This window comes from Danio rerio, chromosome 1 (assembly GCF_049306965.1).
Source record: "Danio rerio strain Tuebingen ecotype United States chromosome 1, GRCz12tu, whole genome shotgun sequence".
Classification (NCBI taxonomy): domain Eukaryota; kingdom Metazoa; phylum Chordata; class Actinopteri; order Cypriniformes; family Danionidae; genus Danio; species Danio rerio.
The window spans coordinates 60,398,626-60,419,097 of NC_133176.1; the positions used below are offsets into that span (position 1 = coordinate 60,398,626).

The following is a 20,472-nucleotide window of genomic DNA, read 5'->3' on the forward strand; positions in this document are numbered from 1 at the left end:
AACACTAAACCAGTGTTGCACATTAGCAACCATCTGATTGGCTGATTTTCTGTTAACCTCTAACAATGGTTTTATGTTGAGCAAGAAAGCTTGACAACCAACATTTTGTGCATTACAGACTGCTGAAGACAGTCAAATTATCCATTTTAAAGATCACTTGTTGGATTTTAATAACTGACTATAATTAAACTTTACGAATTGACTACTTTGTATATCGTTATTGTTTTCAGTCATTTATTATTGTCACTTTGTCACCTTCTCTTAAAATGTTGTGTAGTTATTTAATGTATTACCTTTTCTCTTAAATCCTCATGTTGATCCTGGAACATCATTCCTGTTCTAAAATGCAATCCATACCTAATCCCTATCTCTAAACCTAACCCTAACTGTTAATTATTCCCAAATAATACAGATTAATACAGTGTTTCTCATTCACAGTCCTGGCACCTTTCTTTTTTTTACATCAGACGATTGTTCTAGTTCAAGGCAAGGCAAGTAAAAGCCTAGGCCAGTAAAGAGATCCTTACAGTAATCCACCCTGCTGCTAATAAAACCATGAAGTTTCTCTAAGTCCTCAATAAAAACAAAGCATCTACTTCTTTCAATGTTTTAGAGATAATAGTATGCTGATTTAGTTACTGCTTTGACATACTGAAACTTACATCAGACTCCAGAATCACACCAAGATTCTTGACCTTATTTGTTGTTGTTTGACCTCTAGACCTCTCATCTCTGTTCCCAGATACAATGACATTAGTTTTCTGTTTGTTTAAGAGTGCTTTCACTCCTGTGAATCGATTAAAAATGGATTTAAAATTGTTACATTGTTGCTGTTTATTCTTGGTGCGGTTCACTTTTTAACTCAGCAAAGTTTCTATTCGGACCAAAAGAGCTAAAACAAGTCTTTCCTCACATTGGTCAGAGTTTCACGATTAATTTTGCAGAGTCCCGCTCAGCTGTCGGGGGGTTGGTGCTTTGGTGGTGTTTGACAGGGTGCGTGCGACGTGTCTGAAGAGCGAGGTGGGATGCGGTGGAGAGGGGTGAGAAGGGAGCACATTGTACTTGAGGACCGGGAGGGAGACGCGCGATTTCTGAGAGATTATCTCACATTTGCGGGCATCCGGGAGTCCCTGTTCATTTGCAGGAGACTCCCAGAACTTCCAGGAGACTTGTGATGTCTGGACCTCCCACCCTACTCATAATTCATATAGCTGTATGCCTATTACATATCCATAATACACTGTGATATGGCCAGGCTCAAATCGTATTGCTTTCTCACTACAATCGATCTGCTCCAGAGTTCCTTTCAATCGAGCAGAGACCACCTGATTCAAGCGATCTCAGAGCGATTGTTTTGGCACATATCAGATCGAGATTGCTGGATTCACATATGCCAAACAAATTGCCCTAAGTGAAGTTTATTCATAAACTAATTTCGAGAGGATCACGTGAATATGATTGAACACGTCTGGATCCGCATTAGCATGTATGATCCACCAATCAGGCCAGTCCTAACCCACTATAAAGTGACAGGGTTTTTTCAGTACAGTCATCTTTGATTTGAAGAATTCCCCCTTCCACCCCTACCTCTTCACCTTTCCCTCCATAGGGCGGCACGGTGACCCAGTGACTAGCACTGTCGCCTCACAGCAAGAACGTCACCGGTTCTAGTCCTTTAACAAGCCAGTGGTTTTTTCTGTGCTTAGTTTGCATGTTCTTCCCGTGTTCACGTGTGTTTTCTGGTTTCCTCCCACATTCCAAAAACATGCACAACAAGTGAATTGATCAATCTAGATTAAGCACTACAATTAATCTCTCATCCTGCAGCATTCCTCTCCATAGCATTCATTTTTAATCATCAGCTCTTATAAGGGGGGGGGGGTTGTCCAGATCTACCTGAGTTCAAGGCTCCCCTCTTGCCCTGCAAACGGGAGGACGTCCAGGGCTCAAGGACCTTTTGAGCTCAGGGCTCTCTCCCGGGACAGCATGCCAAAATTGCTCATAATCAATCACCAGCTAATTGTGAACTCTTGAACTGGGCAAACGAGACAGGTTTTGAAACAAAAGTCTAGGTGTGAAAGTACCCTAACTGAAGAAAGTCTTGGCACATTCAGCTCTTTCATTCATCAATGCATTGGCAATGGGCTGACATTAGGCAATAAGGCTAATGTCATGGGTGTCCAACTTGACCTATGGTCACCTTTACTGACATAGTAACATCTCCCGTCAATGGTTTTCTGTTGAGCCTCTTTTTTTGTTTGCTAACAGGGGACTTGCAGCAGGAGTGTGGGAGAGTTTAGTTTCATAAAGCAACAGTTCCTCCATTTTCTTTGAGACACTCAAAAGCTGGGAGCCAAATGAGACAAAGAGTGTGTCAGGTGACTCTGGCTACCAAAATATGTTGTCCTGCCAGTTTTCAAGGAGTTCATGCATGAGCTCAGTGTGCAGGGCGCAGGTGGTGATGTGTCCATGAGCAGTGGTTGTTGTGGCTGTTATCGCTGTCGTTGTGGGATGTGTCAGCCTCAAATCCACTCAGTAGTGTTCCATTTGAGTTCAGTGGCACATACAGCTGACGGATAATGGAGCTGGGTTATATAAGAGAGACATTCAAAATCTGCAGATCAGTGTGGTGCGAGGATCAGGATTGAGAAACTCTGGGTTGTGATAACAATGATGTAGAATCACATAACCCTGACTTTAAGCCTAAACTGAACATCACCTGTAAACGTATCCCTTAAAGCTGATTGGCTGACTGGAATGTAGTTCCAGGATCAACATTGATGTTCAATGAAATCACACTAATATATAACCACCATCAGTTTATCCAGCACTGCCTATTGAGCTGTAATATTGTTGTGGTGTTTTTGTCTTGTTTTTTAAGCCAATCAAAAGCTGAAAGAGTGGAGGACTCGATTATCTACAGCAGCGTCAGATGAGAGATCCACTCACACAAACATCATTAGAGAACACAGAATAAATGAGTGAAGGATTATTGGAGAATCCTTGACATTATTCTGTTTAAACTATAGCTATGCTTCTGGCCAGCTGTTTTATTGTTTTAAATTGTGTAATCTAGCATAAAAATGCTTTATTAAAGCACACAGATGCACATAACTTGTATTGTACACATAACCGTATGTTCACACCAAAAGCGGCAAGAGCGTCTAAGGTCGGTCTGACCGCCCTGGCGACAACGCTGTCTGCCTTCACCTCCGGCGGCGAGAGCGTCAAAACTCGCTACATTGATCTCGTAACTGTAGCAGTAACTCGTAACTCATAAAAGTTACAATAAAGGTGACTCGTAACTCGTAACAGTTACTGATCTTGTAACTGCAGCGTGTCAGTTACATTCCTGCATTAAACATGTTTCTAGCGTGAAAATGTTGCGCACTTCTTATCGAATTCATATAACAATAGAAGATCAAGATGCGTGTGGTGTGGCTTTGCTCTATTTATCCAATATGTGTCCATATGTCTGAAATATCCTGAGCAGCTATACTGTTTTGTACTGTCACGTCGCACGAGATTCCCGCTTTTTTAAGATAAATTTATATAACATTAATGAACATCAGTAACTCGCCAGTAACTTATTCAATGTATATTCCTGTAAGAAAACATTGTAAATAATTGGACATCCGGCGACCGCGATCATCAAACCCTTGGGAACAACTGTGGTGGAAACCAAAGTTCACAGGTCTGTGTTCTCTGAACTGCTATCAAGCGGTGGACGTCTTCATTCTGATTGATTGCCGCCGAACCGCATCATAGCTCATTACCATAAAGCTGATTTGATTTCAACTCTCCTCGACGCCCACGCCCACGCCGGAGAAGACGCGTCGTGCTGCTCCTTGCTGCCAGCTCTCATTGAAAATGAATGACTTCCAGCTACTTTGAGGCTCTCGCCGCTTTCAGTGTGAACGTCGGGTAACTCATTAAGTATAATCATTAAGACTGAGCATGTAAATAAACTCGTTTATTTCTTCTTTGACCTTTCGTGGGATAATAATTGTCATTGTGTATAGTTATGAATAATGCTGCAGGACTGATTTAATCTCTGCTCTTCTTTTGTTTTAAGCTTTACATTTTTTACATAAATTTTTTTCATAAAATTGACTTTAGTCCGCATCTTCATTGTTTGGTTGTTGTTTATTGTTCAGGGATGAAAGATTTTTGATCTTCATATAATGACAGTATATACATTAATAACTAAATGAAGGATGTTTAGAGAAGCTATAAGGATCTCTAGTGATAAATGTGCTTCTGATCAATATTAAATACATCATTAGTGATAATGCTTCAGTAAATGTGTAGAGCTCTTCATGATTTATATAATTGTGTTACTCTTAAATACTTTAGGATGCAATTAATCTAAATCATTCTTTATTTACACAAATGAATACTTTAAATGTCATCCTGTCACCGACTCGGTCCCAGTCATTCCCCTCGCTGGCCAGCAGAGGTCACCATCTCCGGACTTCTAACCATTACGTCATCCATTCACCCTGATTCCAGCACACCTGATCTCCATTCCACTAATGACCCACGTACCACATATAAGCAGCTCACACACACACTTCAGTGCGAAGTCTTGTTTAGCCCTGGCCAGCATTTCTGAGCGGTCTATCCTGCCTGATCTCCCGTTCACCACTTCAGCCCGTTTCACGACTCTGCTCTGTCTTCTGCCTGCCCTCGACCAAAGCCTGTTTCCTCGGACTCTGATTCTCGCTGCCTGCCCCTGACCAAAGCCTGTTACACGGACTCTGAATCACGCTGCCTGCCTCTGACCCAAGCCTGGTCATCACTCTGCGTCTGTTATCTGCTAAACCTCCTTTGTGTATGTTGTATGTCCGCACAGCCGTGCGAGTTGTTGATGTTTGAGTGTGACTTAATAAATACTGCAAAATGGATCCCTCCGTGTCCGTCTCCCCGTTACACATCCATTTTTATTGTATAGTTACACATATATTTTCTTGACCCAGATAAACTTTAAAAAATATTTTGTGATGTGAATATTGTAGTTAAATACATTTTCTATTTTGAGACTGCGGCACAAATATATCCCTCTCATGCTCAAATTAAGTTTTAGAAACGGGAAAAATCAGATATTTGAGGAAAATTATCATATGGGGTAGTACAATAGAAACCTGACTTTTTTTTTTTTTTTTAGAGAGACCTTCACATGCAAGGCATTCTGGGATGTTGCAGATTTGCAACATTGGCCCAGTGTGGTAATTAGACACTGACGACTGAATATGATATGAACAATAACTTATATAAAACTTTTCAAACAATGTAACAAATTGCTTTTCAGTGGCAGAACAACAACAAAAACAACATGGGATCCAAATCCAATATCTCAAATCCTCATCGAGTAGGTCATGTATCCAAGTCACTTTGTCATGTGGTACTACTTTGTCATGTGGTACTTTCTTTTGTGTCATCTTATATGCAAGTGGGGAAACTGTTTGTTGCTAATGGACAACCAATTCCTGCAGTGGTACTTCTAAGTAAAAAAAAAACTCATGATGATAAAATATGTATGTGGAGTAATAAGGTAGTTAATTTTTAACTGTTGCAAATCAGCAACGCCTGCCTTGAGAGGGGTATGCAGCGATTAATTCAACCATCATAAAAAGTTATGATCAAGTAGCACGTGTTCACATCTTCCTGTTGTTTTCTATGCAAATGTGCTTTATAAACAGAGTTACAGCAATAAGGAAAAACTGGTGTTAAAATGCCAATTCAAGAGTTCACACGTAGCTGATAATCAATAAAGCGTATTTGGCATGCTGTCCCGGGAGAGAGCCCTGAGCTTGTAATATCCTCGAGCCCGGGGCTCCCTCCCGTTAGAAGGGCGAGAGGGAAACTCGAGGTCAGGTAGGTCTCGAGAACTCCCCTGCTGGTCACCGTGAGAAGTGTAAACTCAGGTTGTATTGGGTGATAATTTGTTTTAGTCGATTGGCTATGGTTTATGTTTTTGGACGTTGGGAGGAAACCGGGGAAACCGGGGAAAACCCACGCGAACACGGGGAGAACATGCAAACTCCACACAGAAACACCAAATGGGTTGGACCGGCAGTGTTCTTGCTGTGAGGCAACAGTGCTAGCCACTGAGCCACCGTGTCGCCCGATCAGAAAAAGTGGGAGGATGTAGGGGTGGAAAGGGGGGAGGGAGCTTCAAGACGAAGATAACTGGAGTGAAAAACTCAGGTTATTTATAATGCTTCCGTAATCATCTAATAGGGCTAATTACAGAGCTAAAAAGGAGCCAGCCATGTTGATTATAAGCTCGTGATTAAAAATTAGTTTATGAATAAACCACTCGTAGCAATATTCCTCCGCCCTTCATTGGCCTGGAACATGGACCACCACAATCGTGAGTATTTCTCACACTCATCTGTAATTGTTCTGCAAAAGAAAACAGAGCTGTAGATGTTGATTTATGTTGAAAATGCTGAGTTTGAAGAAGACATCATGGACATCAGTTTTGCTTTTGCACACTTTTTGAAAACGTCCATAATATCAGTCAAGCCAGTACACAATTATATTTATATCATTTTCTCATCAGAAATGTGCTTTATTCATTCACAGTGTCAACATTGGATAACCTCCGGCTGTCAGGTGAGTTCAGATTGTATTTTGTGTGTTGTGTATCCAGTCAGTTCAGGAGATTAAACACTTTCTCTCTGTTGACTTCATTATAGGCTCCACTGTAGGCTTCTGCTCCAGAACTGCACGAACGGCTTCCTCAAACACTGTGTTAACCCCCGTCAGTGTTTCTGCTGAGCACTCCACATACTTCACAGCTCCTATTTCTTCAGCTTTAGCCAAGCCTTGATGGAAGGTGATGGGGGTTTGGTTATTCTCTTTCAGCTTTTCAGTGGTGTCAATGTCAACTTTCAGCTCAAGTTTAGTCCCGACTAGAATTATTGGAGTGTTTGGGCAATGATGTCTGACCTCGGGAAGCCATTTTCCACTGACATTCTCAAACGACTCTGAATCCACAAGAGAGAAACAGATCAAGAATACATCCGTATTAGAGTAGAGCAGTGGTCGAAGTCTGTTGTAGTCCTCCGGTCCTACTGTATCAAACAGGTCCAGAATCACTGGATTCCCGTCGACCACAATATTTAAAGAGAAATAATCAAGCACAGTGGGGTCGTAAGCATTCGGACATTGAGCAGTGTAGTAGCTGATCAGTAGTTTGACTTGAGCCGCAGCCGCATCTCCAACAAGGACACACTTTACATGTCTAAAGCTTAATCCTGATCCTATACTCATCTTCACAAGACAACTCAACAAAAGCAGCTCCGACTGAAATAATAAATCCCCATAATTCAACAACACAAACAAGTGTGGAGCTGGGAAAAGTCTCAGGTTTGAGAGTGAAGTGAACTGGCTCTAGGTAAGAACATGTGCGCTCTGCCGCTCCACACTGCCTGAACACAGTAAAGAAACAAAAGATTTACACATTTTACACAAGAATAAAACACAATGCTTTGTTATTATGATGACAATATGAAGTCATGTAGCAGAGACACAAAAAGAAACCCACATGCACACACACACACTCACAAGTGCAAACACACACACAGAAACATAAACACAGACACAAACAGAACACACACACACAGAAACAAAGACACACAAAGATAAACACACATGTGCGCACACAGAAAGAGAAACAGAGAAACAGATACACACAATGAAACACAATCACACACACACCTGATGTCTTTTCCTGGAGACCAAATGTTTTCCACACATGGCTGATTGCTTTCACTTTCACTTCAGCAGAAACTCAACAGCGATCTGTTACAACCTGAGGGAACAGAGGACACAATGACACAGTGTGTTGTTTAAGGGTGTGTTTCTTACATGAATAGTTTTACAGTTACATCATTAACCCAAACACCCCCTCACACACTGCCCCTCAGTTTATCTACTTCTTTATTAGCAATCTTAGCATTAGAATGAAGCCACAGCTACAACTGAACAGCATTACTGGAGTTAACTGAACTGACTTTCTGCTGACCTTGAAGGCTTAACAGCATCTTTTAGATGATTGATGATTGCAGCTTTTTGCTGGTTTAGTTCTTAATGGTTAATACAGCAGTGTGAGAGCAAACTCAGCAGCTCACAGCGCCCTCTATTGGTGTATTTAAATGACTTTTATTCATTATTCATCCATTCAATAATTTTTTTTCAGCTTAGTCCCTTAATATGAGGTGATGATCAGATGATTGATGATCTCTCGCTGTCTTTCACACAGACCGTTCACCACAGACCTGCTGAAAACTCCTGCTCCACTCTTGATCCTCAGAGCTCTTCTGAACATCACAATCCACCATTAAGAGACAATATCAGCCATAAACCCTCTCAGCAGCAGTTTGATTATTGGATGAGCCTCGTCAAAGGCCGTATTTACACTGCAGATCTTCATGGTCAATTCCGATTTTGTGACCATTTAAATTTATTATTATTATTTTTTTAGGAGCAGCTTACATAATTTTTTAAAAGTGACTTGTATTCGATTATCTGCATGTACACAGCACACGGCAAAGACGCAATGACCAGCAAAAAAGAGCGAGCATTGACTGACAGCTGATAATAAAAGAGCACCCTTTTCTCTATTTTATCTGTTCACCGAGTTTCATTTTTTTTGTTAATTTTTTAGCTGTTTTACTATAGTTTATGACAGAAAAGTTATAATTTGGCCATATTCTTTTAATCTAGGCTTTTATAACCCAGTAGGCATTGATGTCCATGGTGTGGTTTATGTATGTAATAGTTTTACATTAGTTTATATTGGTCACATGGCAGATATTACGCTTGCATGCTCGATCTCTCTCTCTCTCTCTCTCTCTCTCTCTCTTTCTCTTTCTCTTTAACAGGCTTAAATACGTGTACTATGATGATATAAAGCTTTTTTAGCCCTCTTGTATGAGATTTAAGGTGAGATAAAGCGTCAGACAGACTTGACATCAATCAATATGGTTTTTAATGTGACTCGCGTTGACAGATGTAAATCTGATCTACCTGCTTACACTGCTGAATCAACAGCACTGATCCGATTCATATCGGATAAATTTCCACATATGAACAAGGCCTGAATCTGATTTAAGTAAATTGGAATCCATCAAATTTCCTCCTGCTTCCATGTACATGTGCCATATGTGATCTGTGCCACATGGGAGAAACAAATCAGCATTGAGTCACTTGAACAGTGCAGTGTAAATGCAGCCTATGAGTTTAATGTGGTTGAGCTTCAGTCTTTCTTCATCTTATTGTTTGTTCAGATCAACAGGAGGAGGCTGCACTGAGAGGCGGAGCCAGAAATCACCAATCCTGAGCTGTGTGGGCGGAGCCACAGTTTATTGACAGGGATCATTAGTGATGAGTCAGTGAATTGCTTTATAGTCTTAAAGTGTTTGATATTTTCAGTGTTCATGTTTCTCCTGTAAGTGATCAGTTTTATTAGTGACGGTGCAAACCTTCACTCCACCAGCAGAGGTCTTCATCTCCTGCTCCTGATAGAAATGTTTATGTGGTTTTATCTTGTATTGAGCTTGAAGTTATACGAGTGTCTCTTGTTTTTCTGTAAAGAGTGGCCGTGATTTAAACACTTCTGGTCATGATTTTATTTTGAATGCTGTGTAAAGAGTATATCTGTAATTTAATGTTACTAGTACTTTACCAGAGTATTAAAGCCTTTACCATAAATAATTGATGTTGTCGGCCTCCTGACATTCACACAGTGATTAAACTGTTAAACTCATCTGAGATTCTGCAGGTGAAAGTCATATTTAAAGTGCATCTATTATACATTATTCTGCACAGTAAACACACTGATCAGCCAATGCCTTCACTGCTGGACTGGAGACTCCACCCCCTTTCTGTCACATGACACAAATGAATTCCTGTAAGTTGTGCAAAGCCTGAATCTACCAGCAGAGGTCTCCATCTCCTGCTGCTGATACTGTAGAAACACTGATGTGCATCAACTGAAGATCAACTTTTATCCTTTTATTTCTGCAGAAATGTTAATAAATGTAAAATAGAGAATCTCGCTTCAGTCCTGCAGTCTTTAAATTAACGTAAAGTAAAAACACATTCGTCTTTAGTCACTGGTAGGGTTTTTGCTGATGGAGGAACACTGATAGTTCTGCAATTATGTTTAAAAACAGTGCTAACCACAGAGAGCTTGCAAGTTTAAAGGAGACGTGCATGTGTTAAAACAGTCAGTCCATCAGTCGCTGTTGATCGGCTGCTCTTCAACACGGTAAGACAAACACACTGGTATCTGACTGATGATTAGTGTAGATGAAGCTCATATAACACATGATTTGTGACATGAGAAATATCTTGTGTTGATCTCAGTCATCAGTTGATTTACACACACTGATGTTGTGCATTAATAATCTGCAGATGTGTAAAGATCTTCCTAACACTAAGAGCTGTTTAGGGTGATGTACATTTACTGTTGATGAGTGTAGAAGTGATGATTAATGCTGGATTCTAGATAGATTTGATGCTGATGTGGCTCAGAATGGCTCCTGCTCTTCATCTGATCTTTCTGCTCATCATTCACAGTGAGTCAATCTTACATTCACATCACTGCTTTATTTCTCTGCATTTACACACACCAAAATCAGACATTATTCAGCAGGTTTCTGATCATCTTCTCTCTGATATAGGAAGTTAGGCTGTGCTGGCAGATCTGTTTTCTCAGTAGAGAGTCTTTAATTAAAGTGTCATGAAACCGGCCTGTTTTAGCGTTTCTTTCACACGTTTAGTTTCGTCTGTGATGCATTAAGTGCTGACACAGTCTTCACAGTGATGACCAAAACAGCTTTTAACAGTTAGTCAATGATAGTGTTTTTGACGTGTGGTAATATCATGAGTTTTAGTTTTTGTGTGAGGTATCTCTTTAATGTTATTTTTCATTTAGCAGGATCAGAGGTGGGTAGAGTATTCAAAATCTGTACTCAAGTAAGAGTTCAAGTACTTGCCAAAATTTTTACTCAAGTAAAAATAACAATCTTAAAAGTTACTCGGGTAAGAGTAAAAAAGTACCTTATGAAAAAAATACTCAAGTAATTAGTTACTTAATTGCTTTTAATTTTATATATATGTGTATGTATATACATATGATGACGCGGTGGCGCAGTAGGTTGTGCTGTCGCCTCACAGCAAGAAGGTCGCTGGTTCGAGCCTCGACTGGGTCAGTTGGCGTTTTTGTGTGGAGTTTGCATGTTCTCCCTGCGTTTGCGTGGGTTTCCTTTCAGTGCTCCGGTTTCCCAAAGTCCAAAGACATGCGGTAAAGGTAAATTGGGTAGGCTAAATTGTCCATAGTGTGTGTGTGTGTGTGAATGGGTTTGTGGTTGGATCTTTGTGGATGTTATATAAATATATATATATATATATATATATATATATATATATATATATATATATATATATATACATATATATATATTATATATATATATTATATATATATATATATATATATATATATATATATATATGTATATATATATATTATATATATATATATATATATATATATATATATATGCATATATATATATATATACATATATGTATATATATATATATACATATATGTATATATATATATATATATATATATACATATATATATATATATATATATATATATATATATATATATAAATATATACATATACTGTATATACATATATATTTATATATATAAATATATACATATATATATATATATATATATATATATATATATATATATATATATATAAACACCATTTTATGATTTTATGTTGAGAATAAAGTTTAAATCTTATATTTTTAATGATTAATAGCTGAATGAATATTCATTTATTTTCGTTTTTAGCTTAGTCCCTTTATTAATCCAGGGTCGCCACAGCAGAATGAACCGCCAACTTATCCAGCAAGTTTTTACGCAGTGGATGCCCTTCCAGCCGAAACCCATCTCTGGGAAACTGAATGACTAATATGTACTGGGATAATCTGTTATTCCATCAAACAGCTACTTGGTTATCTCAAAGCAGGCCAGTAGCCAGCCTGTTATAAGGGGTCTTTTTCTAAAAGTGTGGACTTTTTTGCAGTTATTCACGTCATTTACAATGTATGAGATTTAAATACTGTATTTTAGTGACATTTTAAGCATTTTTTTAGCTGGATTAGCCTGTTAAGTCGTCATCATAATGACACATTTAATGTACCAAAATATTTTCTAAAGATTTAGAATAAATAAAATTGAATAAATATTTATTTTTAAAATACAATTGTATTAGATCATAAATTATTAGAAAAATAGGAATCTGTTGAGGTGTTAATTTTTTTTTTTTTTTTTTTTAAATGTAGCCTATAGCAGCTTTAGCCAACACGCTGGCCAGAACATTTAACTGTCCTCAGTCAGAATTTTAATTTTAAATACAAAAATAAAACATAATAATAATAAAAGAGCTATACAAATTTTATAGCCTTTCTTGTAAAAAAGTATATTTGATTAGATTGAAAATTCATGGTTAACAAAAATAGTCAAATTAGTTTTCAAATTGAATTTTAATATAGCAATTTGCTTGGTCTTAAAGCCTTAAAGCCTTTTTCAGAGTATTATTTTCACCATTTATGATGACATAGTAGTCAAAATAAGACAAATGAGCTCATGTATGGGACAAATTCTGGATATTTGTCATTGAGGGATGAGTTTTTCCCAACCACCCGAACCCCTCTACCTCCGTGAAGTTGGCACCCCATAAAAACAAATAATCCCCAAAACTATGCCATTCGTTTGTGCTACGTTTGTGCTGATTTGTGCCGCAAAAACGAACGTTTGTGCTGGTTTGGGGTCTGAGATATTAAGCATTATTTTTTTTTACCGTGTGACGTCACTCTCCACCCTATGTTGCGCAATTGACTTCAAAACAGCACAGGTCGTTTGTGCTCGGTTTGTGCTGGTTTGTGCCGTTAAAACGAACACGGTATCTGTTTTCCTCTTTTAGATATAAGCAAAATATTTCGGGAGCCGTGACGTCACTCTCCACCCCATTTCCTCCAAATCGCACAAAACTGGTATCATTCGTTTGTGCTCGGTTTGTGCTGGTTTGTGCCGTTAAAATAAACACTTTATCTATTTTCGTTGTTTAGATATAATCAAAATATTTCGGGAGCCGTGACGTCATTCTCCACCCCATGTTGTCAAAATCACACCAAATGGTCTTATTCGTTTGTGCTCGGTTTGTGCTGGTTTGTGCCGTTAAAATTAACACTTTATCTATTTTTATTGTTTAGATATTGCCTTATCAAAACATTTCGGGAGCCGTGACGTCACTCAGCGCCCCATATTTCCTTTAAATTGCACAAAACAGGTGTCATATGTTAGTGCTGGATTTGTGCTTGTTTGTGCCATAACAATTAAATTTTTTTTCCATGTTTATTGATTAGATATTGCTAATTAAAACATTTCGGGAGCCGCGACGTCACTCAGCGCCCCATTATTTCCTCTAAAATGCACAAAACAGGTGTCATTCTTTAGTGCTGGATTTGTGCTGGTTTATGCCATTAAAATAAACACTTTATCTGTTTGTATTGTTTAGATATTGCCTAATCAAAACACTTTGGGAGCCGCGACGTAACTCTCATATTGCACAAAACAGCTGTCATTCAATTGTGCTGGTTTTGCCATTTATAAACACTTTATCTGTTTTCCTTGTTTGGATTTAACCAAAATATTTGGTTAGATTTGTGCTGGTTTGTGCCATGAAAATGAATAACAGATATATATATTTGTGCACAAATATGTTACTTTCGTTTTTGCTCGTTTGTGCTGCAAAAATATTATTTGTAAAAAAAATAATATCAGATCATTAAGAGGTCTCTCCACCCCAGTTGCTACATATTTACTAAAATAGTCTCATTTGTGTTATGACATTAAAAAAATTGCAAATATAGCTATGACAGAAGATTGTGATACAATATGAGATTCATAGGCCTACTTTCCATTGACTGAAAATCATCCACCCGCACAGTTGGCCTCAAACTAAAATATAATTCGTATATTTTTCTTGGAAAAAAAATATCTTTTTGAAACAAATTTCGTATATAGTTTGTCTCTTTAAAAGCCGCTTTTCCAATCGTTCGGACCCTTTTTTTATGTTGAGCTGTTAGGCTCACATTCCGCGCTAAACCAGGTAAGACAGCAAATCAATTTTATTTGGAGGGAAAATTACCTAAATTTAACGTGATGAATGAAAATGATTGGAGGGGAAATAAATTTATCAAAAATTTCATACATTAAGGAAAGATAAACAATGATAATAAAACAATAAGTGCATTTGTATTATAGTGGCAGAAATATATTTTTTGAGAGGCCTTGGGCAAAGTAAGCGTGCACTTTCACTAATAAAAAATAGCACTTAAATTATTTAATTTTTAACAATCAATAAATTACACAGAGGTTTTATATCAAAAGTTGATAAAAATATAAAATATACATTTTGTTGGTAAAATAACCATTTAAACAATGGCTATTATTTATTTTAGTATTCAAACACTAAGTACCGATTTTTTCAAGTGAAATAAGAATGAAAATGAAACAACAGCATATCAGGATGTAAAGCATATTCATATTAAAGCAATTCCTGGTTGAGATTTTAGAAAATATAGCTACCCAGTATAAATTAAAGATCATAGAGAAATTACATGTCCCCAAAAATGTCCAGCTTATATTTAACTGAATTGTATAAATATTGAAAAGTGCTCATTTTATTTTTATTAAATTTTTGTTTAATATTTGTTATTTTTTAATAGCAAAAACAATATCAACATTTAAGAATCTATATTTATGTTATTCATTCATTCATTCATTCATTCATTCATTCATTCATTCATTCATTCATTCGACTTGTTTATTGGTGCATATATAGGCTATAATTTAAATTATACAACAGTACCTTGGACAGCTACAGTGCCACTAAACGCTTTCAAACAAAAGTCCAAAAAACTAGTTTTAAAGTTTAAATTAATTTTCTCCGGTGACGGCCGACATCACAACACGTCGTATAACCGTCCTTCAGGTGGTAGCCTATAGCCGGCATTAAATTACAAAACAAGCTGTCTGGGCCTTGAATTAAAAAAGTTTAGTTATTTCCTCATTGTTTAAAGAGTCTACAACTTATTAAATATAAAATAAATATAATAATATTAATAATAATGACAATAATAAGAAGATAACTAAGGATAACTAAAATATAACAAAATATTACATGTTTATCTTTTATTAAACCAAATCAAAATGGTCAAAATAACATTCTACAGCCCGTGATAAAAACGCACAGTGTTTACCAATTAAGTGAATGTAAATATTTTTTTTGATTGTTGTTATTGTTATTATTATTATTAATTGTAATTAATTAATCAATTATTTATTGTTATTTTATTGCCATTTGGACATTGTTCTTTTACTGTATGACAAACAACACAATCACGAAAACCAAAACTTATCTGTAAAAAACGCATAGCCTATGTGTTTGCGTATGTTATAATCTATTTTTCCCCATAAAATAAATATTGACTAAATAAGTCCACTAAAGCTGCTTTACTTATAGGCCTACCTACCACAACAGAAAAGTTTAGGCTGCTAGTTTAAATACGAAAGCAGCCTAATATGGACGACCAGATGATAAGAGTATTTAAGAGAAAATCGCAGCATGGTTAAACAGGTAAAAAAATGTATTAATACATTTTTATAAAATTAATAAATAAAATTAATAAAAATTATATATATATATATATATATATATATATATATATATATATATATATATATATATATATATATATTTTTTTTTTTTTTTTTTTTTTTTTTTTTTTCCCCCTCTATTGTTAAGCATGCTGGCTACTCATATGAGACTAAAACGAAGTAGATAAGTAAAGCAGGGTTGTAGCCAATTATCTTTATATTGGCCAAGCTCTTTTACTTGAATTAAATCTGTCAAAATGATGTTCGCATCCTTCATGCTTTTTCTAATAATAAAAAGATCTCAGAATAACCTTGGCCTAGGCTATTTAAAAAAAATAAAGCACCTTAAACAAAATTTCTATCAGCCCAAACAAATTTAAATATTTTAAAATATGCGGGTAGCTGATATGATTATCTTTCATGCAATATTTTAATAAAAGAAGCAACACTAACGAAACTTTCAGGTACAATCCAGCACAAATGAAACGAACATAACGAGATTATTTTAGTAAATATGTAGCAACTGGGGTGGAGAGACCTCTTAATGATCTGATATTATTTTTTTACAAATAATATTTTTGCAGCACAAACGAGCACAATTTGTGAGCAAACGAAAGTAACATATTTGTGCACAAATATATATATATATATATCTGTTGTTCCTTTTCATGGCACAAACCAGCACAAATCTAACCAAATATTTTGGTTAAATCCAAACAAGGAAAACAGATAAAGTGTTTATAAATGGCAAAACCAGCACAATTGAATGACAGCTGTTTTGTGCAATATAGAGTTACGTCGCGGCTCCCAAAGTGTTTTGATTAGGCAATATCTAAACAATACAAACAGATAAAGTGTTTATTTTAATGGCATAAACCAGCACAAATCCAGCACTAAAGAATGTCACCTAGTTTTGTGCATTTTAGAGGAAATAATGGGGCGCTGAGTGACGTCGCGGCTCCCGAAATGTTTTGATTAGCAATATCTAATCAATAAACATAGATAAAGTGTTAATTGTTATGGCACAAACAAGCACAAATCCAGCACTAACATATGACACCTGTTTTGTGCAATTTAGAGGAAATGGGCGCTGAGTGACGTCACGGCTCCCGAAATGTTTTGATAAGGCAATATCTAAACAATAAAAATAGATAAAGGTTAATTTTAACGGCACAAACCAGCACAAACCGAGCACAAACGAATAAGACCATTTGGTGTGATTTTGACAACATGGGGTGGAGAATGACGTCACGGCTCCCGAAATATTTTGATTATATCTAAACAACGAAAATAGATAAAGTGTTTATTTTAACGGCACAAACCAGCACAAACCGAGCACAAACGAATGATACCAGTTTTGTGCGATTTGGAGGAAATGGGGTGGAGAGTGACGTCACGGCTCCCGAAATATTTTGCTTATATCTAAAAGAGGAAAACAGATACCGTGTTCGTTTTAACGGCACAAACCAGCACAAACCGAGCACAAACGACCTGTGCTGTTTTGAAGTCAATTGCGCAACATGGGGTGGAGAGTGACGTCACACGGTAAAAAAAATAATGCTTAATATCTCAGACCCCAAACCAGCACAAACGTTCGTTTTTGCGGCACAAATCAGCACAAACGTAGCACAAACGAATGGCATAGTTTTGGGGATTATTTGTTTTTATGGGGTGCCAACTTCACGGAGGTAACCCCTCTGGCTATGGGCCTGCATAGTTACCATGAAGAAGGTTCAAATTAGGATAATTTTGACACTTACCACCACTTTTTTTCAGGTTGGAGCTGGAATTCATGTATATGCTGTGATGTCAGTTCAATGTACAGTGTTTATCGTGCAGCGGAGGGCGAAACACAGCTACGGTTGGGGTGCTGAGACTAAGTGATGGTTAAGGTTGCTAAAGGGTTAGCTCCCTTTGAACAACCAAACCCAACGCCTTCTCTCAATTAAATTTTTATACCGACTACGCCACCTGGGATTCAAATCCAGGAAAAATATTAAAAGGTCACACAGATCCGTCTCTTTTTAGTTTAAGGAGCAGACAGGAGACAAAAAAAGTTTATTCACAATTCTTTAAAAAGGCTAACACTAAAATAAGTCCTGGGGCCTCATGTATCAACGCTGCGTACGCACAAAAACTTTGCGTACGCCAGGTTTCACGCTCAGAATCGCTGACATTTGGATTTACTAATGATGAACTGAACGTGGGAATGTGCGCAGCTTTACGGCAGCTTCATGGCTGGCGTACGCACATTTTTTGTGCGTGTCTGTTTTATTTCCATTGGCGACTCCTAGAGGCAGTTGTGTTAAATTGCTCTCTACAAAGTGTCTTTGAGCATTGCAATGGCAGCTGTATGAGACGGGTTCATCTAGCAGGTATGTAAGATTTCCATACCACGTAGTTGACCAGCCAAACATTAAAGCACAATTTGCAGCAGTCGCCTGTTTTCCCAATGTAATCTGAGCGATCTACTGCACGCACATTGCTATAAAGACACTATCTGAAGATGAATTTGCATGCGTGTATCAGAAACATTTTCATTCAATAAATGTGCAAATAAAATATGATGCACAAACTTATTAATGATTCCTACTGGTCTTTCTCGTGATAAATAGTGGGCAAAATCTGATATGTAGCGGGGGAAAAAAGAAGAAAGAGTTCATCAGACGCTGGATTCGAACCGAGTTCATGCTCGAACGTGTCAAAGGATGTTGACATGCATTTTACGAGCTGCACCACTGAGACTGTTGAGGGTACTACAACATTTTACACTTATAAATCACACTATTTATTTATTTTTTATTAACTTAGTGCGATGTTCAGACCCAACTGTGTTAACCGCATCAGCTAAACTCTCCCCGTTCTATTTTTTTATTTTGTTGTTAATTCCGGAGGACAAACTTGCAAATAACATCGCTTTTCTCCGGTCTACCTCCGAGGTGTGCGTACGCACATTTACAGCTTTGTGCGTACGCAATGTTTCGCAAGTCTTCGTACATGAGGCCCCAGATGACCAGTCAGTTCTGGAGGGCTTACCTCACAAAAGGCACTGAAAGTGGTTATCATGCAACCCGCACACAGAAAATACTCAATATCATACTCTCCAAATCAATGTTCCCAAATACAGCCATTCACTCACAGGACTGGAGCTACCCACAGGAGTTATCACCCGTGAAATACACCATACACTTTTACACCACAGCACACTCCAGCCACACACCCTGGTGCATCAGAAGTGTCCCACAGCACACACTGGCACAGCAGCACCACCACTAAATAGATTGCTTCACCCGTGGGCCCCCAGCTCCTGCAAGAAACAGAAAGAAATACCAAGAGCCACTAATGGGCAAATGGCTTCTCACACAGGTTAATTTTACAGAAAGCACAGACACAAATCCGTCACTCAGAACTCAATACAGAGTAATAATGAAGGCCTCTTGAAATGGATTAATGAACTAGACGGGTCACAGGAAAGAAAGATTAACAGAATACACTTTGGTGCAATTGAACATAGACAATTTAATCACATTGATGACAGTTTGTTAAACGTTGATGGCCTCAGGTCTGCCAACGCAACTGAACCTTCTATTTTCTTTAAAATACAATAAAAAGACAGAGCTCGGTCAGTACTCAGACAGTAGCATCACCCAGAAGATAGCATTAAATGCTTCTGGATTGTAGCATGAATGTTCTTTAACATGGTGACAATGTGGGCACATTTACGATCCGAACGAGAAGGAGAATCCTATAACAAACAAACACACATCCACACACGGTTACAAATAATTGCATTGGATACCACTCCTACTTAAAATCAAATGCAAACACTTACCAACCATGAATGAGGTGCTTTTATACCAAATTCGCCAATTGATATAGAAAGTCTTCAACCACACAAACTGACAGTGGGGCAGTCAGTCGTCCAATCAGTCCAAAGACTGATGGAAACACACACACCAGGCAGGCTGGAATGCAACACAAGGTCAGCATTAACCCCCAGCCACTAAACAATTAGCAAACCGCTAAGCTAACTGCACCTTACCTGGAAGCCATTGCCCGCACACCCACACAGGAAGTGGAATTCAAAACATGCCTCTTGACAGGCTACAGCCCTCAGCAATAAATAGGGGCGTACTCTGCACTGATTGGTCATTGCAGACGTCAATCACCATTACTTACCTCCTGCACCCTATCACAATCGCATGTCTGATACTTTTCGCTGTGACTTTAAATATGTGTGCATTTTTTTGCCTAGCAACTTCCTGCTAACGTAAACAAAACTTTCTGATGGCAAAAACATCAATTTACTTCAGATATATCTTTCAAAACAGCATATTCTGTGCTGTGAAATAGCTCCTGTTTAAAAGTGAAAATGAAAGCCAAGACCTTTGCGTGTTCTAGCATCTTAACTACATATTTATAGGCTGTATTACCAAAAAAGATGATTTTTTAGGGTAATGGTGTCATTAAATATGATGCCAGACATTCAAAGCTTAATTTTATTATCTCAATAATAGCTCTGAATGTAAATATGTTGTGACAGTATGGCGTTTCATATGAGAACGGTCAGAATGAGCAGTATGGTAATTCTAATAGTTACAGAATTCTAGTTCCACTGTTAATATAGCCTACTCTCATGTCTGTGCTAGCGCAGAATGAAGCGAGTGCACCGATGCCCATTCTGACCAATCACAGATGTTTCT

The 20,472-nt window shown here is 37.6% G+C and overlaps 1 protein-coding gene and 1 pseudogene across 1 annotated transcript in view; one reads left to right on the forward strand and one right to left on the reverse strand.

The window, feature by feature from the left end:
* LOC100149932 (B-cell receptor CD22-like) overlaps positions 1-4,125 on the forward strand; it is a 44,536-nt gene extending 40,411 nt beyond the window's left edge. Inside the window, exon 19 of the mRNA XM_073906449.1 lies at positions 2,882-4,125. Within this exon, the coding sequence (XP_073762550.1) occupies positions 2,882-2,936 (55 nt within the window). The 3' untranslated portion in view covers positions 2,937-4,125. The remainder of the gene's footprint in view (positions 1-2,881) is intronic.
* A 2,491-nt stretch (positions 4,126-6,616) lies between these two features.
* LOC793862 (ras-related C3 botulinum toxin substrate 1 pseudogene) lies at positions 6,617-7,307 on the reverse strand (annotated as a pseudogene).
* Positions 7,308-20,472: the final 13,165 nt, after the last annotated feature.